General features: G+C 47.2%; 1 protein-coding gene across 2 annotated transcripts in view; it reads right to left on the bottom strand.

Moving 5' to 3' along the window:
• LOC112230734 (mitogen-activated protein kinase kinase kinase 1) overlaps nt 1–20906 on the bottom strand; it is a 166685-nt gene that overhangs the window by 59729 nt on the left and 86050 nt on the right. For both annotated transcript variants that reach the window (XM_024396986.2, XM_024396985.2), the window contains exons 11-13: nt 13088–13209; nt 12359–12450; nt 10168–10360 (exon numbers count right to left, since the gene is read on the bottom strand). In XM_024396986.2, the coding sequence (XP_024252754.1) occupies nt 10168–10360; nt 12359–12450; nt 13088–13209 (407 nt within the window). The remainder of the gene's footprint in view (nt 1–10167; nt 10361–12358; nt 12451–13087; nt 13210–20906) is intronic.

A 20906-nucleotide genomic window follows, 5' to 3' on the forward strand; every position in this document is an offset into this window, starting at 1 on the left:
ATGGAAGGTTTAGCATTCCCAAATGTTGGGAGGTGTTTCCTAACGTAGTCTCTAATTTGTAGGTATCTGAAAAAATTACTTCTGGGAAGATTCTAAGTTTCCCTCAGCAGCTCAAAGGAAGCAAAGGTCCCTTCTATGTATAAATCCCCTATGGTACTTATCCCCAACTCTCAAAGGTGTTATCAAGGTTAGAAGGGGCAAAGGAGGGATTCCTGGCGACAGGGAGCATGAATGACATTGGTCTGAGCTCAAAGTGGACTTTAATTTGCTCCCAGATTCGGACTGTGCTATGTATTATAGGATTGTTACAATAAAGTGACATCTCCAGATTGACAGGCGACAAAATCACAGCGCCAATAGAGAAGGGGTGACACTCCTCACGCTCCATACTAAGCCAGCTGGATGCCGGGAGTACGTCATCCAACAGAAACGTAACAATGCGGAGGTTAGCGGCCCAGTAATAAAATATAAAATTTGGGAGAGACAATCCTCCTTCCATCTTGGATTTACAGAGGTGTTTTTTACCTATCCTGTGTGTTTTATAATCCCAGATAAAAGGATTGATAATTGAGTCCAGTTGTTTATGAAAGGATTTAGGTATGAATACTGGGATGTTCTGATATAGGTAGAGCAGTTCTGGGAGGAAGACCATTTTAATGGCATTAATTCTTCCGAGCAGAGAAATTGGGAGAGTTCTCCAAAATAGTATGTTTGCTTTGAGTTTTTGTATCAGAGAGGGGAAATTCTCTTTAAATAGTAAGGAGTATTGTTTGGTAACTACAATTCCTAGGTAGGTAAACTTTTCTGAAGATAACTTAAATGGGAGATGTTCTAGCCAGGAGGTATTTTGCGACCGTATGGGCATTAATTCACTCTTGTTCCAATTTATTCTGTATCCCGAGAAGGTACCAAACAAATTGATCACATCAAGAATAGCTGGGATACTAGCCTGGGGTTCTGTTACATAGAGGAGGATGTCATCTGCGTATAGGGAGATCTTATTTAGAGTATCTTTAGTATTGTAGCCGTGTATTGCTGCATGAGATCTAATCGTCTGAGCGAGCGGTTCGATAATTAGGGCGAAGAGCATAGGCGAAAGCGCACAACCCTGCCTTGTCCCCCTGTTGAGGTTAAATCGGGGCGACAATGATTGGTTAGTGAGTATTCTGGCACAGGGGTTCCTATATAAAAGCTGGATCCAATTTATGAACCTATCTCCAATATTACATTTCTGTAGGACCTTGAATAGATAGGGCCACTCAACTTGGTCAAAGGCCTTTTCGGCGTCAAGAGATATGACGGCAAGGTCCACGTTGGGTAACCTCTGAGAATACATAATATTGAAGAGGCGCCTGAGATTGAAGAATGAGTTTCTGTTAGGGATAAAGCCGGTCTGATCCGAATGGACCAATTTGCCAATTAAAGTGCTAAGCCTGTTAGCCAGAGTTTTTGCTCAAATCTTTTGGTCTGTATTAAGGAGAGATATTGGTCTGTATGACCCTACCTCTTCTGGATCTTTACCCTTCTTATGTATAACTGTAATGAACGCTTCGTCCAAAGTAGAAGGGAGAGCTCCATCCTCATTGGCCTGAATCAACATTTTGTGCAGATAGGGGAGAGCATGTTGCTGAATGTTTTATAGAATTCACCAGGGTATCCATCTGGGCCCGGGGTCTTGCCACTCTTTAGAGATTTAATTGTTTCTCGGATTTCATCAAGAGATATTTCCTTATTCAGGAAGTTAGAATCTTCCTGGTTCAGGGCAGGAAGATTACAGTCCTCCAAAAATGTTTGCATAATTAAGGGGTTAGGATCCGCTTTAGATGTATATAGAGTCCCATAAAACTGCCGGAATCTGTCATTGATGTCTTTGGGGGAAGAGAGTAATTCCCCAGATGCAGATTTAACCCTGTGAATCATTCGGTCACTCACATTTTTTCGAAGTTGTCTGGTGAGTAATTTGTGTGGTTTGTCACCAAACTCAAAATATTTTTGCTTGGCATAGAGAAAAGATTTAGAAATTTTAGCTGAGAGAATCTGATTATATTCAAATTTTAAAGAGGTAATTTTTTTATGTTTCTCCATAGATGGGTGGCTAGCATTCTCCCTATCCAGTAAGTGAATTTGTCCCTCTAGTTCTTCCAGTTTTCCTCTGTTTTGCCTACTCCTGGCAGCCTGAAAGGAGATGATACAGCCTCTCAGATAAGCCTTCAGTGTTTCCCACAATAATGCTGGGGAGGTCTCTGTGTTGTTGTTGGTATCAAAGAAAAATTTAATTTGGTCTTTAAGATATTCACAGAATGTTGGTTCTGTGAGGAGCTGAGGATTCAACCTCCAGACCTTCTCGTTTGGTACAATGTTACCCAATCTCAGGGAGAAGGTGAGTGGACTGTGGTCCGAGATTATAATATCATGATACCTCACATTACAGGTATAGGGGAGTAGTCTAGCATCCAACAAAAAGTAGTCAATTCGAGTGTAAACCTTGTGAACATGAGAGTAAAAGGAGTATTCCCTACCCGTAGGGTTAGCGATCCTCCATATATCAAATAAGTTAGAATTTTTATGTAGGTATTCAAGAATTCGCTTGAATAGGAGGTAGGGGTTCGCCGGGTAGAGGATCTATCCAAATATTGGTCTAGCACACAGTTAAGGTCCCCTCCAATGACCAGGTTAGTATGGGAGATATCTGGAATCAGGGCAAGGACTCTTTTGAAAAAAGAGGGGTTGTCAATGTTTGGCCCATAGATATTTAGTAGAGTTACTGAGGTAGAGTGGATTTCTCCTATTGCGATCACATACCGACCCTCTTTATCCGCAATAGTGGTTTTATGTAGAAAGGGAATTCCTTTCCGTACCAGAATCGCTGTGCCTCTCGTTTTGGCAGAGAAGTTAGAGTGATACACTTGCCCCACCCACCTACACTTAAGTCTGCTATGAGAGTTATTCTTCAGATGGGTTTCTTGCAAAAATATAATATCAGACGAGAGTGCTTTCAAGTGGGCTAGGACCTTGCCCCTCTTAATTGGTTCGTTTAAACCCTTGACATTCCAGGAAGTGAATGTAAGCCCCGCCCTCCTCTCGTTTGTAGTTCCTATGGTGGCCTGCATACCATGTAACTTGATAAAAAGGTAAGAAAGCGCACCAAACCATCACGATCAGCATATGTAGCACCTACACCCGAGCAGTATCCAACCCACCCCTCCCCCTGCAAGCACCTTTACTTCCCACCCTGTTCCCCTAATTTCCCCAACACTTACCCCCCCCATCAACCCACATTTAACAGGCATGTACAAACAGGAGAGAAAAAAAAGGAAAAATAAAAATAATAAACACATTGTCTGGCCGATGCCAAAAAAGCACGGCGCGACCTCGAACAAGAGGTAAAACAAAAATAAAATCCCAACTATACGTTCACCTCTCACTATCCTAGAACTTCTACTAACATATGAACTGAGGAGGCTCCCGCGAGTTAAGTGTTCAGTTAGCATCTAATAAACCTAAACCGAATAAGTTGCAACTTAAACATATTGCGCATTTAAGCGTCATCCTGGGTCAATCCCAGAGATAAGCAAGATATAGCCTCAAGATAATATTGCTAAGCACTGCCGGTCAAAAAATAAACCATCCGCAACCGACCTAGTCAGCCGTACCTTTACATACTGTGGGTCAGGAGATCGGAACAAGGATTTGTTAAATTAAACGTTCCCCCATAAAAAAAACATGTTTAATAAGAAAGAAATAAAAATATATACCATATATACCATATATATATATACATATATACACATACATACACACATACATATATATATATATACACATACACATACATACACACATATACACACATATACACACACACACACATATATACATACATACCTATATATACATATATATACATACATACACACACATCCATACATATACATGTATGTATACAAACCCACACAAAAAAATCATATATAAAAATATATATTTAAAGAATATGTATATACATCCATATGCACACATACACATACAAACATTCATACCCCAGAATAACAATCTACACTGATTTAAAATATACACATACATAATACTAAAATGCTAAGAGAAAATAGTAATAAAGTACAAATAGTAATTATATTTACGCACACCTACACATACATAAGCACTACAGAGGGCTGGTGGGACTCTAGTCGGGAGAGAGGCCCACGGCCAGACAAAGGCAGAACGGCACAAAACATCAACTTGCTAACCAGGCGTCTGCCCCCTCCCAACCATCACCCCCAGTCCCCTGCAAGCAATAAATAAATGGTATGGTAGTAAGAGTGATGTAAGGATTGTAAAATAAATAACGAAACAAAACAAAAGTGGGGGAATATAAGTATATCCGTCCGAAGGTGTCAGTGATCAAACCTGGAAGTAAAAATATGCATCGCTGAGCACAGCCGGGATGAAAGTGTATTTAACGTTAAATGAGAGCTCTGACCGCCATCCATTGGTCTGCTCAGCGTCTTACATGCTCGGTAGCCCTTGTTGAGCCCGTTTAATACGTTTTAACCCAATATGGTATAGTATGGATTCGAGTCCATGAACAGACCCTGACACGCAATAACAAGGCACTCTAACCTGTACGGGGATTGGTGTATATCCCCGGATAAACTTCTCTGCGTCCAAAACCGAGGAGAGCCAAATCTTCTCACCGGAAGGCGGGGTAATTCTTAGTCTTGCAGGGAAGAGTAAGGCTGGGCGAAGATGGAGTTTGTAGAGTTTGGTCATGACATCTCTGTAGTCGGCGCGATGCTTTGCCACATCGGGCGCATAATCCTCATAGACACGGAATGGATGCCCTTTATGTGACAGGTTGCCCCTCATTCGAGCTTCACGCAGGATAAGATCCTTGGTCTTGAAACTGTGACAACAGATTATTACTGGGTGAGGACGTTGGCCCGGTCCAGGCACTGGGACAAGGGAGCGATGTGCGCGGTCCAGCTGGGGATCCGAATCCAAAACATCCGATCCCATTGCATCCTTCAATAGCTTGGCGAAGAAGTTGGTAGGGCGAGAGCCCGCCTCTATCCCCTCTGCCAGACCAACAACGCGAAGGTTATTACGTCTGGATCGGCCCTCCAGGTCCACCACTTTCACAGAAAGCCTCTGCACAGTATCCTGCAATGACGTGCATAGCTTCTCTAACTCGTCGATCCTATCAGCGTTGAATTCAGAAGCTTTCTCAAGGTCCACAATACTCTGGCCATGCGAAGCGACCGTTCGAATGACGCTCTCGATTTTGGTGTCCAGCTCAGCAATAGTGGCCTTAAGATCCTCAGCTATAGCAACACGTAGCTCCCCCAGAGCCCGGGTATGTTCTGTAAGTGTCACGTTGTTGCATGTGCCTCCCGCCATGTCTGTCTCGTTGTTTAGTGGGGAGTAGGCCTCCGCTGTCGATTTATTGTCCTTTGGTCGCTTATTACTCGGCATTTTCATATAAAAAGTTACAATCTTGTATTAGAAAGAAACGTTTGTTGTAAAAAGTGCCATAAAGTAGGTTAAATTAGATTATTTCGCAAAAAAGTTGCAGGAGCCTCTCACGCACAGCCGTTCACTCCAACATGCTAGCTCCGCCCCCTGATTTGATTTGATGAGTGGCAACGCATCACTAGGTTCCATGCAGACTCTGCTGTACTCCAGTCCGTTTTATCTTCTTTCTACAATTAGGGGCTTGATTCAATTAGATCCAGCATTAACCCACGGTTGTGCTTGTGTGTCACAAACCACTCCTTTCTTTCCCACTGGGCTGAATCAACATAATTTCCACATCAATTAAATGAAATTATGTTGAACCAACGTGGAATAGACGTTGAATTGACGTCTGTACCCAATGGGATGTGATATACACTGAGCAAAAATATAAACGCAACATGTAAAGTGTTGGTCCCATGTTTCATGAGCTGAAATTAAGATCCCAGAAATGTTCTGTACGCACAAAAAGCTTATTTCTCTCAAATTCTGTGCACAAATTTGTTTACATTCCTATTAGTGAGCATTTCATCCCCCTGACAGGAACCTGACAGGAATGGCATATCAAGAAGCTAATTAAACAACATGATCATTACACAGGTGCACATTGTGCTGGGGGCAATAAGATGTGCATATTTGTCACACAACACAATGCCACAGATGTCTCAGGTTTGAGGGAGCGTGCAATTGGCATGCTGACTGCAGGAATGCCCACTATAGCTGTTGCCAGAGAATTGAATGTTCATTTCTCGACCCTAAGCTGCCTCCAACGTCGTTTTAAAGAATTTGTCAGTATGTCCAACCGGCCTCACAACCGCAGACCACGTGTATGGCGTTGTGTGGGTGAGCAGTTTTCTGATGTCAACAGAGTGCCCTATGGTGGCAGTGGGGTTATGGTATGTGCAGGCATAAGTGACAGACAAGGAACACCATTGCATTTTATTGAATGCATTTTATGAATGTCGTGCCATTCATCTCCCGCCATCAACTCATGTTTCAGCATGATAATGCACGGCTAGGGCTGTTACAGTGACAGTATTACCGATGACTGCAGTAAAATTCCACGTGGCCATTGAGTCATGATAATCTCATTTTATGCACTCTGGACATGCCTTTGTAATACCCAACTTGCTAACTACCACAATCAGGTTCTAATGGCCTGGTCCTCGGGGCTCTGTTGTCCCTCTAACCACTCTGACATCAATGCAAATGCCATTGAAAATCACAACAAACAGTTATCATCAAAACAGTAGGCCTATCATACTTTTAAAACTCACCTCACTGTGATGATACATTTGAAGAAAGAACTTGAATGGCAGATTGAAACAGTGTAAAATATGGTTGTTGTGGATGTTGCTTCAAAGCCCAATACAAAGAAATGGACAGTGCTATTTAAGGTGATAATTCATTCAAACCATCTTCAATCAGTTTTATGTTTTTCTGCCATGCATATTAGAGATTATGCCCAAAGACTCAATCATGGACACTCTTACTGACAGTTGTCGATTCTTTGTATTGTTGTCTCTACCTTCTTGACCTTGGTGCTGTTGTCTGTGCCCAATAATGTTTGTACCATGTTTTTGTGCTGCTACCATGTTGTGTTCCTACCACGTTGTTGTAATGTTGTGTTGCTACCATTGCTGCGTTGTCATGTTTCGCTGCCTTGTTATGTTGTTGTCTTAGGTCTCTCTTTATGTAGTGTTGTGTTGTCTCTCTTGTCGTGATGCCTGTTTTGTCCTATATTTATATTGTATTAATAAAAAAATAATCGAAGGCCCCTGTCCCCACATGAGGCCTTTTGTCTTTTGGTAGGCCGTCATTGTAAATAAGAATTTGTTCTTAACTGACTTGCCTAGATAAATCAAGTTGAAATGATTTTTTTTTTAAACCTGAAAAGAAAACTGAATTAAAATGATCATTGTGCCATTAGAAGTCTTAAGTTTACATACACCTTAGCCAAATAAATTTTAACTCAGTTTTTCACAATTCATGATATTTAATCCTCGTAAAAATCCCTGTTTTAGGTCAGTGAGGACCACTTTATTTTAAGAATGTGAAATGTCAGAATGACAGTAGAGAGAATGATTTATTTCAGCTTTTATTTCTTTCATCACATTCCCAGTGGGTCAGAAGTTTACATACCAAAAACTAATTGAGTGTAGCATTGCCTTTAAATTGTTTAACTTGGATCAAATGTTTCAGGTAGCCTTCCACAAGCTTCCAACAATACGTTTGGTGAATTTTGGCCCATTGCTCCTGACAGAGCTGGTGTAACTGAGTCAGGTTTGTAGGCCTCCTTGCTCGCACACACTTTTTCAGATCTGCCCACATATTTTCTATAGGATTAAGGTCAGGGCTTTGTGATGGCCACTCCAATACCTTGACTTTGTTGTCCTTAAGCCATTTTGCCACAACTTTGGAAGTATGCTTGGGGTTATTGTCCATTTGGAAGACCCATTTGCGACCAAGCTTTAACTTGATGTCTTGAGATGTTGCTTTCAATATACCCACATAATTTTCCTACCTCATGATGCCACCTAGTTTGTGAAGTGCACCAGTCCCCCCTGCAGCAAAGCACCCCCACAACATGATGCTGCCACCCCTGTGCTTCACGGTTGGGATGGTGTTCTTTGGCTTGCATGCCTCCCACTTTTTCCTCCAAACATGGCGGCAGGGTAGCCTAGTGGTTAGAGTGTTGGACTAGTTACCGGAAGGTTGCAAGTTCAAACCCCCCGAGCTGACAAGGTACAAATCTGTCGTTCTGCCCCTGAACAGGCAGTTAACCCACTGTTCCTAGGCCGTCATTGAAAATAAGAATTTGTTCTTAACTGACTTGCCTAGTTAAATAAAAGGTTAAAAAAATGGCCAAACAGTTTTTTTTTTTCATCAGACCAAAGAACATTTCTCTAAAAAGTACAATCTTTGTCCCCATGTGCAGTTGCAAACCGTTGTTTATGGCGGTTTTGGAGCAGGGGCTTCTTCCTTGCTGAGCGGCATTTCTGGTTATGTTGATATAGGACTTGTTTTACTGTGGATATAGATACTTTTGTACCTGTTTCCTCCAGCATCATCACAAGTGTGCCTTTGCTGTTGTTCTGGGATTGATTTGCACTTTTCACGCCAAAGTGCGTTCATCTCTAGGAGAAAGAATGTGTCTCCTTCCTGAGCGGTATGACGGCTGCGTGGTCCCACGGTGTTTATACTTGGGTACTATTGTTTGTACAGATGAACGTGGTACCTTCAGGCATTTGGAATTTGTTCCCAAGGATGAACCAGACTTGTGGAGGTCTACCATTTTTTTTCTGAAGTCTTGGCTGATTTCTTTTGATTTTCCCATGAGGTCAAGCAAAGAGACACTGAGTTTGAAGGTAGGCCTTGAAATACATCCACAGATACACCTCCAATTGACTCAAATGATGTCATTTAGCCTATCAGAAGCTTCTAAAGCCATGACATCCTTTTCGGAACATTTCCAAGCTGTTTAAAGGCACAGTCAACTTAGTGTATGTAAACTTCTGATCCACTGGAATTGTGATACAGTAAATTTGTATTTTTCCCCCCGTTATTTTACCAGGTAAGTTGATTGAGAACACGTTCTCATTTACAGCAACGACCTGGGGAAAAGTTACAGGGGAGAGGAGGGGGATGAATGAGCCAATTGTAAACTGGGGATTATTAGGTGACAGTGATGGTTTGAAGGCCGGACTGGGAATTTAACCAGGACACCGGGGTTAACACCCCTACTCTTACGATAAGTGCCATGGGATCTTTAATGACCTCAGAGAGTCAGGACACCCATTTAACATCCCATCCGAAAGACGGCACCCTACACAGGGCAATGTCCCAAATCACTGCCCTGGGGCTTTGGGATATTTTTTAGGCCAGAGGAAAGAGTGCCACCTACTGGCCCTCCAACAGCATCTGGTCTCCCATCCAGGGACTGACCAGGACCAATGCTGCTTAGCTTCAGAAGCAAGCCAGCAGTGGTATGCAGGGTGGCATGCTGCTTGAATTATAAGTGAAATAATCTGTCTGTAAACAATTGTTGGAAAAATTACTTGTCATGCAAATATTAGATGTCCTAACCGACTATCCAAAACTATAGTTGGTTAACAAGAAATTTGTGGAGTTGGTTGAAAAACAAGTTTTAATGACTCCAACCTAAGTGTATGTAAACTTCCGACTTCAACTGTATGTATGAAAAACATAAAACTGATTTAAGATGTTTTGGTACATAATTGGTCTAGCCTATACTCCAAAATTTGAGTAATCGCTGTTGAGTGTGGACTGTATTATCGTATTTCTTTGCGAAAACATTGATGTTCCCGAACAGATAACACTTGGTTTCCCAAACTAAGCACAGGGTAGCTGCAGGAACAAGGTTGGAGAGAGACCATGGCATAGCGTTTGGGAGAATCTCACCTATCGAGCAGCGAGAGCATGCTCGTCAAACAGTGGTTGATGCATGGAGTGAAGTAAGTGTTCTTATATTTATTTCTCAGCTGCTCATATTATATATTAAGCATATGCTCCACTATAAAACCCAAGTAGCCTACATAACAGACCGGCAGGAAAGCGTACAGCCTCCATTCACTAGGCTATTTGAGTGCAATGGCCCATTTAATAATGGCTATATGATATGACTATAAAATCACGGACCTCTCCCCCAGGGTCTGAGACTGGTGGCAGTCCCCTCCGGAAACTATGTGGGGGTAGAACTCGGCGGGGAACTCTAGCAGGAGCCTGTCAATCAGACAAAGGCGGCCCATCAGGGCCTGCCAGTTATTGGCCTCCGTCTGGGGCCCCAGGATGCAGTTCAGGACATAGTCCACCCCGCCAATACCGATGGACCCTGGGAGAAAGGTAGAGACGTTTACAATGAGTAGTCAGTTGGGTCTTTTTTAAATTTGTAAACTGTTGTTAAGACATGAGTTACAGTCACATACAGTGCCTTGCAAAAGTATTCATCCCCTTGGCATTTTTCCTATTTTGTTGCATTACAACCTGTAATTTAAATAGATTTTTATTTGGATTTAATGTAAATGGAAAAAAATACTTATTTAAAAAAAATAAAAAAATAAAAAACTGAAAAGTGGTGCGTGCATATGTATTCACCCCCTTTGCTATGAAGCCCCTAAATAAGATCTGGTGTAACCAATTACCTTTAGAAGTAACATAATTAGTTAAATAAAGTTCACCTGTGTGCAATCTAAGTGTCACATGATCTGTCACATGATCTCAGTATATCTACACCTGTTCTGAAAGGCCCCAGAGTCTGCAACACCACTAAGCTAGGGGCACCACCAAGCAAGGGGCACCACCAAGCAAGGGGCACCACCAAGCAAGCGGCACCACCAAGCAAGCGGCACCACCAAGCAAGCGGCAAGAAGACCAAGGAGCTCTCCAAACAGGTCAGGGACAAAGTTGTGGAGAAGTACAGATCAGGGTTGGGCTACAAAAAAAATATCCGAAACTTTGAACATCCCACAGAGCACCATTAAATCCATTATTAAAAAATGTAAAGAATATGTCACCACAAACTTGGAGAGGTCCGCTGACCAAAACTTACGGACCAGGCAAGGAGGGCATTAATCAGGGAGGCAACAAAGAGACCAAAGATAACCCTGAAGGAGCGTCAAAGCTCCACAGCGGAGATTTGAGTATCTGTCCATAGGACCACTTTAAGCCATACACTCCACACAGTTGGGCTTTACGGAAGAGTGGCCAGAAAAAAAGGCATTGCTTAAAGAAAATAATAAGCAAACCCATTTTGTGTTCGCGAAAAGGCATGTGGGAGACTCCCCAAACATATGGAAGAAGGTCCTCTGGTCAGATGAGACTAAAATTGAGCTTTTTGGCCATCAAAGAAAACGCTATTTCTGGCACAAACCTAACACCACTCACCACTCCGAGAATACCATCCCCACAGTGAAGCATGGTGGCGGCAGCATCATGCTGTGAGGATATTTTTAATTGTCAGGGACTGGGAAACTGGTCAGAATTGAAGGAATGATGGATGGCGCTAAATACAGAGAAATTCTGAAACCTGCTTCCGTATTCCAGAGATTTGAGACTGGGACAGAGGTTCACCTTCCAGCAGGACAATGACCCTAAGCATACTGCTAAAGCCACACTCAAATGGTTTAAGGGGATACATTTAAATGTCTTGGAATCGCCTAGTCAAAGCCCATACCTTAATCCAATTGAGAATCTGTGGTATGACTTAAAGATTGCTGTACACCAGCGGAACCCATCCAACTTGAAGGAGCTGGAGCAGTTTTGCCTTGAAGAATGGGCAAAAATCCCAGTGGCTAGATGTGTCAAGCTTGTAGAAACATACCCCAAGAGACTTTCAGCTGTAATTGCTGCAATTTCACCCATTTCACTCAAGTTTTCATTTTTTTGGTCTTATTTCTTGTTTGTTTCACTGTAAAAAATATTTTGCATCTTCAAAGTGGTAGGCATGTTGTGTAAATCAAATGATACAAACCCCCCAAAAATCTATTTTAATTCCAGGATGTAAGGCAACAAAATAGGAAAAATGCCAAGGGGGTTGAATACGGCAGGGTAGCCTAGTGGTTAGAGCGTTGGACTAGTAACCGTTGCAAGTTTGAATCCCCGAGCTGACAAGGTACAAATCTGTCGTTCAGCCCCTGAACAGGCAGTTAACCCACTGTTCCTAGGCCGTCATTGAAAATAAGAATTTGTTCTTAACTGACTTGCCTAGTAAAATAAAAGTTTTTTAAAAATAAACTTTCGCAAACCACTGTACATCAATTTGAGTAATATGAGGAGAGATGCTATTTCCGCTGAACACCCAGCGGGGGAAAATGGGATTTGTAGTTCTTACCTGCTTTGAGGATCTCTCTGCCCACGGCCAGCTCTCCTACCTGGGCTTTACACAGCTCCAGTAGTGTTGACACTGACAGCTGGCTGGTACGACTGGACATGACACAGAGAAACGACACTCAAAATGTATTTATGTCCATGCTAGACTGCTAATGCTTTTCATTAATTTTGAAATCTTTTTTTTATTTTACAGTTTGTAATCTAAAGTGAACAGACGACGTAAACATATCTGACCAGCGAGATTGTAGTTCTGGGTTAACCAAGACTGCACATTGTGCAATTGAGACATTGAAATGAGACATGGGGAATGTAATCTGTTAATTCATGTACTATCAACCTAATGAATACAGTATTATATCACAAGAAAAGGTGGTCATGTTTGAGTCAATTCTTGAAGATGTATATCAGACAAATTCTAATCTGGACCTCAAAGCCAGTTCCACTGCTGATTTTCATTTGACCCCTCTAATCAATGATTGATTTAGAACTGGGACACCTGGTGGGTGCAATGAATTATAAGGTAGAACAGAAAAGAAGCTCTGGACCTCCTGGCTCCTATTTGAATACCCCTGATATACAGTACATCACACAATATGATCAGTGGGGAGATCTAACAAGTGCATGTCATGTTTTGTATTCCCCACCAGAGGGCACTAGCTACTAGCAGTTGCAGTGAACCCCTCACAGGCTCGCATGTCTATCCCACTTGTTAGTTTGAGACGGACTTTACCTGTTGGCGTCGGCACATTTGACAAGGATAGTCTCCACCACGGGCCGGAGCAGCTGCTGCAGCCGTGAGCGCTCAGACACCGAGTGGCAGGGCGTGTACACCAGCATGGCCCGCAAGGTCTTCTACAGAAAGAGGACAAGAGACCAGGGTTCACATTTACAACTCAAACATAAAGTACCAATATTGTTACTGTGTGTCCAGTGTGTGGAAAGTTAAAAAGGAGATATGGTGATGTGTAGTGAAAAGCTTCATCACAAAATATTAGATGGGCTGATCAAACTAATGGCTGAGAACTTAGTATCAAATATGATTTGAGAATTCTATATATCAAGCGAATTTAGTAGTCATTGAGAGTCATTGAGAAACACAAGACCTCTTGGAGCACCCTAACATAACACTGTGGTTCAGTGGTGGGAGGAATTGTACTTTTGACCCCGCCGAGTTACGACCCTGTCTATTCCTGTGACAATATGGCTGCCTGGGCCTGACCTCAAGGCCATTAGAGAGGCCACTGTGGCCTTGGCAGGAGGTGGAGACTTGGTGGTGCTCCGCCCCAGCCTGACTCCCAGAGAGAGAGAAGAGGCGTGGGAACTGGTGACTGATAGAGCGTTGCACTGGAACGCTGCCCAGAGACAGATTCAAAGTTCTTTCTCACTCTCCCTCTGCCAGGCAGGCAAGGTTACTCCTTCCTCCCCCTCATGCTTCCCTCCCTCTAACTACTTTGTCCCACTCGCTCTTTCATGCTCACACACACAATGCACACTATCTCTCCCTGTCAACGCCATTTGCTCCATGCCTCCCAGTCTACTCCACTCCCTCTCAACCCCCATTACTCCATGCCTCCCAGTCTACTCCACTCCCTCTCAACCCCCATTACTCCATGCTCCCGAGTCTACTCCACTTCCTCTCAACCCCCATTACTCCATGCCTCCCAGTCTACTCCACTCCCTCTCAACCCCCATTACTCCATGCTCCCGAGTCTACTCCACTCCCTCTCAACCCCCATTACTCCATGCCTCCCAGTCTACTCCTCTCCCTCTCAACCCCCATTACTCCATGCCTCCCAGTCTACTCCACTCCCTCTCAACCCCCATTACTCCATGCCTCCCAGTCTACTCCACTCCCTCTCAACCCCCATTACTCCATGCCTCCCAGTCTACTCCACTCCCTCTCAACCCCCATTACTCCATGCTCCCGAGTCTACTCCACTTCCTCTCAACCCCCATTACTCCATGCCTCCCAGTCTACTCCACTCCCTCTCAACCCCCATTACTCCATGCTCCCGAGTCTACTCCACTCCCTCTCAACCCCCATTACTCCATGCTCCCGACTCTACTCCACTCCCTCTCAACCCCGATTACTCCATGCCTCCCAGTCTACTCCTCTCCCTCTCAACCCCCATTACTCCATGCCTCCCAGTCTACTCCACTCCCTCTCAACCCCCATTACTCCATGCTCCAGAGTCTACTCCACTTCCTCTCAAACCCCATTACTCAATGGTCCCGAGTCTACTCCACTTCCTCTCAACCCCCATTACTCAATGGTCCCGAGTCTACTCCACTCCCCCTCAACCCCCATTACTCCATGCTCCCGAGTCTACTCCACTCCCTCTCAACCCCCATTACTCCATGCTCCCGAGTCTACTCCACTCCCTCTCAACCCCCATTACTCCATGCCTCCCAGTCTACTCCACTGCCTCTCAACCCCATTACTCCATGCTCCCGAGTCTACTCCACTCCCTCTCAACCCCCATTACTCCATGCCTCCCAGTCTACTCCACTCCCTCTCAACCCCCATTACTCCATGCTCCCGAGTCTACTCCACTCCCTCTCAACCCCATTACTCCATGCCTCCCAGTCTACTCCACTCCCTCTCAACCCCCATTACTCCATGCTCCCGAGTCTACTCCACTCCCTCTCAACCCCCATTACTCCATGCCTCCCAGTCTACTCCACTCCCTCTCAACCCCCATTACTCCATGCCTCCCAGTCTACTCCACTCCCTCTCAACCCCCATTACTCCATGCCTCCCAGTCTACTCCACTCCCTCTCAACCCCCATTACTCCATGCCTCCCGAGTCTACTCCACTCCCTCTCAACACCCATTACTCCATGCTCCCGAGTCTACTCCACTCCCTCTCAACCCCCATTACTCCATGCTCCCGTTTCTACTCCACTCCCTCTCAACCCCCATTACTCCATGCCTCCCAGTCTACTCCACTCCCTCTCAACCCCCATTAATCCATGCCTCCCAGTCTACTCCTCCCTCTCAACCCATTACTCCATGCCTCCCAGTCTACTCCACTCCCTCTCAACCCCCATTACTCCATGCCTCCCAGTCTACTCCACTCCCTCTCAACCCCCATTACTCCATGCCTCCCAGTCTACTCCACTCCCTCTCAACCCCCATTACTCCATGCCTCCCAGTCTACTCCACTCCCTCTCAACCCCCATTACTCCATGCCTCCCAGTCTACTCCACTCCCTCTCAACCTCCCATTACTCCATGCCTCCCAGTCTACTCCACTCCCTCTCAACCCCATTACTCCATGCCTCCCAGTCTACTCCACTGCCTCTCAACCCCATTACTCCATGCTCCCGAGTCTACTCCACCCCTCTCAACCCCCATTACTCCATGCCTCCCAGTCTACTCCACTCCCTCTCAACCCCCATTACTCCATGCCTCCCAGTCTACTCCACTCCCTCTCAACCCCCATTACTCCATCCTCCCGAGTCTACTCCACTCCCTCTCAACCCCCATTACTCCATGCCTCCCAGTCTACTCCACTCCCTCTCAACCCCCATTACTCCATGCTCCCGAGTCTACTCCACTCCCTCTCAACCCCCATTACTCCATGCTCCCGTTTTTACTCCACTCCCTCTCAACCCCCATTACTCCATGCCTCCCAGTCTACTCCACTCCCTCTCAACCCCCATTAATCCATGCCTCCCAGTCTACTCTTCCCTCTCAACCCCCATTACTCCATGCCTCCCAGTCTACTCCACTCCCTCTCAACCCCCATTACTCCATGCCTCCCAGTCTACTCCACTCCCTCTCAACCCCCATTACTCCATGCCTCCCAGTCTACTCCACTCCCTCTCAACCCCCATTACTCCATGCCTCCCAGTCTACTCCACTCCCTCTCAACCCCCATTACTCCATGCTCCCGAGTCTACTCCACTCCCTCTCAACCCCCATTACTCCATGCTCCCGTTTCTACTCCACTCCCTCTCAACCCCCATTACTCCATGCCTCCCAGTCTACTCCACTCCCTCTCAACCCCCATTAATCCATGCCTCCCAGTCTACTCCTCCCTCTCAACCCCCATTACTCCATGCCTCCCAGTCTACTCCACTCCCTCTCAACCCCCATTACTCCATGCCTCCCAGTCTACTCCACTCCCTCTCAACCTCCATTACTCCATGCCTCCCAGTCTACTCCACTCCCTCTCAACCCCCATTACTCCATGCCTCCCAGTCTACTCCACTCCCTCTCAACCCCCATTAATCCATGCCTCCCAGTCTACTCCTCCCTCTCAACCCCCATTACTCCATGCCTCCCAGTCTACTCCACTCCCTCTCAACCCCCATTACTCCATGCCTCCCAGTCTACTCCACTCCCTCTCAACCCCCATTACTCCATGCCTCCCAGTCTACTCCACTCCCTCTCAACCCCCATTACTCCATGCCTCCCAGTCTACTCCACTCCCTCTCAACCTCCATTACTCCATGCCTCCCAGTCTACTCCACTCCCTCTCAACCCCATTACTCCATGCCTCCCAGTCTACTCCACTCCCTCTCAACCCCCATTACTCCATGCCTCCCAGTCTACTCCACTCCCTCTCAACCCCCATTACTCCATGCCTCCCGAGTCTACTCCACTCCCTCTCAACCCCCATTACTCCATGCTCCCGAGTCTACTCCACTCCCTCTCAACCCCCATTACTCCATGCTCCCGTTTCTACTCCACTCCCTCTCAACCCCCATTACTCCATGCCTCCCAGTCTACTCCACTCCCTCTCAACCCCCATTACTCCATGCCTCCCAGTCTACTCCACTCCCTCTCAACCCCCATTACTCCATGCCTCCCAGTCTACTCCACTCCCTCTCAACCCCCATTACTCCATGCCTCCCAGTCTACTCCACTCCCTCTCAACCTCCATTACTCCATGCCTCCCAGTCTACTCCACTCCCTCTCAACCCCCATTACTCCATGCCTCCCAGTCTACTCCACTCCCTCTCAACCCCCATTAATCCATGCCTCCCAGTCTACTCCTCCCTCTCAACCCCCATTACTCCATGCCTCCCAGTCTACTCCACTCCCTCTCAACCCCCATTACTCCATGCCTCCCAGTCTACTCCACTCCCTCTCAACCCCCATTACTCCATGCCTCCCAGTCTACTCCACTCCCTCTCAACCCCCATTACTCCATGCCTCCCAGTCTACTCCACTCCCTCTCAACCTCCATTACTCCATGCCTCCCAGTGTACTCCACTCCCTCTCAACCCCATTACTCCATGCCTCCCAGTCTACTCCACTGCCTCTCAACCCCATTACTCCATGCTCCCGAGTCTACTCCACTCCCTCTCAACCCCCATTACTCCATGCCTCCCAGTCTACTCCACTCCCTCTCAACCCCCATTACTCCATGCCTCCCAGTCTACTCCACTCCCTCTCAACCCCCATTACTCCATGCTCCCGAGTCTACTCCACTCCCTCTCAACCACCATTACTCCATGCCTCCCAGTCTACTCCACTCCCTCTCAACCCCCATTACTCCATGCTCCCGAGTCTACTCCACTCCCTCTCAACCCCCATTACTCCATGCTCCCGTTTCTACTCCACTCCCTCTCAACCCCCATTACTCCATGCCTCCCAGTCTACTCCACTCCCTCTCAACCCCCATTACTCCATGCCTCCCAGTCTACTCCACTCCCTCTCAACCCCCATTACTCCATGCCTCCCAGTCTACTCCACTCCCTCTCAACCCCCATTACTCCATGCCTCCCAGTCTACTCCACTCCCTCTCAACCCCCATTACTCCATGCCTCCCAGTCTACTCCACTCCCTCTCAACCCCCATTAATCCATGCCTCCCAGTCTACTCCACTCCCTCTCAACCCCCATTACTCCATGCCTCCCGAGTCTACTCCACTCCCTCTCAACCCCCATTACTCCATGCTCCCGAGTCTACTCCACTCCCTCTCAACCCCCATTACTCCATGCTCCCGTTTTTACTCCACTCCCTCTCAACCCCCATTACTCCATGCCTCCCAGTCTACTCCACTCCCTCTCAACCCCCATTACTCCATGCCTCCCAGTCTACTCCACTCCCTCTCAACCCCCATTACTCCATGCCTCCCAGTCTACTCCACTCCCTCTCAACCCCCATTACTCCATGCCTCCCAGTCTACTCCACTCCCTCTCAACCCCCATTACTCCATGCCTCCCAGTCTACTCCACTCCCTCTCAACCCCCATTACTCCATGCCTCCCAGTCTACTCCACTCCCTCTCAACCCCCATTACTCCATGCCTCCCAGTCTACTCCACTCCCTCTCAACCCCCATTACTCCATGCTCCCGTTTCTACTCCACTCCCTCTCAACCCCCATTACTCCATGCCTCCCAGTCTACTCCACTCCCTCTCAACCCCCATTAATCCATGCCTCCCAGTCTACTCCTCCCTCTCAACCCCCATTACTCCATGCCTCCCAGTCTACTCCACTCCCTCTCAACCCCCATTACTCCATGCTCCCGAGTCTACTCCACTCCCTCTCAACCCCCATTACTCCATGCCTCCCAGTCTACTCCACTCCCTCTCAACCCCCATTACTCCATGCCTCCCAGTCTACTCCTCCCTCTCAACCCCCATTACTCCATGCCTCCCAGTCTACTCCACTCCCTCTCAACCCCCATTACTCCATGCTCCCGAGTCTACTCCACTCCCTCTCAACCCCCATTACTCCATGCTCCCGTTTCTACTCCACTCCCTCTCAACCCCCATTACTCCATGCCTCCCAGTCTACTCCACTCCCTCTCAACCTCCATTACTCCATGCCTCCCAGTCTACTCCACTCCCTCTCAACCCCCATTACTCCATGCCTCCCAGTCTACTCCACTCCCTCTCAACCCCCATTAATCCATGCCTCCCAGTCTACTCCTCCCTCTCAACCCCCATTACTCCATGCCTCCCAGTCTACTCCACTCCCTCTCAACCCCCATTACTCCATGCCTCCCAGTCTACTCCACTCCCTCTCAACCCCCATTACTCCATGCCTCCCAGTCTACTCCACTCCCTCTCAACCCCCATTACTCCATGCCTCCCAGTCTACTCCACTCCCTCTCAACCTCCATTACTCCATGCCTCCCAGTGTACTCCACTCCCTCTCAACCCCATTACTCCATGCCTCCCAGTCTACTCCACTGCCTCTCAACCCCATTACTCCATGCTCCCGAGTCTACTCCACTCCCTCTCAACCCCCATTACTCCATGCCTCCCAGTCTACTCCACTCCCTCTCAACCCCCATTACTCCATGCCTCCCAGTCTACTCCACTCCCTCTCAACCCCCATTACTCCATGCCTCCCGAGTCTACTCCACTCCCTCTCAACCCCCATTACTCCATGCCTCCCGAGTCTACTCCACTCCCTCTCAACCCCCATTACTCCATGCTCCCGAGTCTACTCCACTCCCTCTCAACCCCCATTACTCCATGCTCCCGTTTCTACTCCACTCCCTCTCAACCCCCATTACTCCATGCCTCCCAGTCTACTCCACTCCCTCTCAACCCCCATTACTCCATGCCTCCCAGTCTACTCCACTCCTTCTCAACCCCCATTACTCCATGCCTCCCAGTCTACTCCACTCCCTCTCAACCCCCATTACTCCATGCCTCCCAGTCTACTCCACTCCCTCTCAACCTCCATTACTCCATGCCTCCCAGTCTACTCCACTCCCTCTCAACCCCATTACTCCATGCCTCCCAGTCTACTCCACTGCCTCTCAACCCCATTACTCCATGCTCCCGAGTCTACTCCACTCCCTCTCAACCCCCATTACTCCATGCCTCCCAGTCTACTCCACTCCCTCTCAACCCCCATTACTCCATGCCTCCCAGTCTACTCCACTCCCTCTCAACCCCCATTACTCCATGCCTCCCAGTCTACTCCACTCCTTCTCAACCCCCATTACTCCATGCCTCCCAGTCTACTCCACTCCCTCTCAACCCCCATTACTCCATGCCTCCCAGTCTACTCCACTCCCTCTCAACCCCCATTACTCCATGCCTCCCAGTCTACTCCACTCCCTCTCAACCCCCATTACTCCATGCCTCCCAGTCTACTCCACTCCCTCTCAACCCCCATTACTCCATGCCTCCCAGTCTACTCCACTCCTTCTCAACCCCCATTACTCCATGCCTCCCAGTCTACTCCACTCCCTCTCAACCCCCATTACTCCATGCCTCCCAGTCTACTCCACTCCCTCTCAACCCCCATTACTCCATGCCTCCCAGTCTACTCCACTCCCTCTCAACCCCCATTACTCCATGCCTCCCAGTCTACTCCACTCCCTCTCAACCCCCATTACTCCATGCCTCCCAGTCTACTCCACTCCCTCTCAACCCCCATTACTCCATGCCTCCCAGTCTACTCCACTCCCTCTCAACCTCCATTACTCCATGCCTCCCAGTCTACTCCACTCCCTCTCAACCCCCATTACTCCATGCTCCCGAGTCTACTCCACTCCCTCTCAACCCCCATTACTCCATGCCTCCCAGTCTACTCCTCTCCCTCTCAACCCCCATTACTCCATGACTCCCAG

The sequence above is a fragment of the Oncorhynchus tshawytscha genome, linkage group LG33, assembly GCF_018296145.1.
Source record: "Oncorhynchus tshawytscha isolate Ot180627B linkage group LG33, Otsh_v2.0, whole genome shotgun sequence".
NCBI lineage: Eukaryota > Metazoa > Chordata > Actinopteri > Salmoniformes > Salmonidae > Oncorhynchus > Oncorhynchus tshawytscha.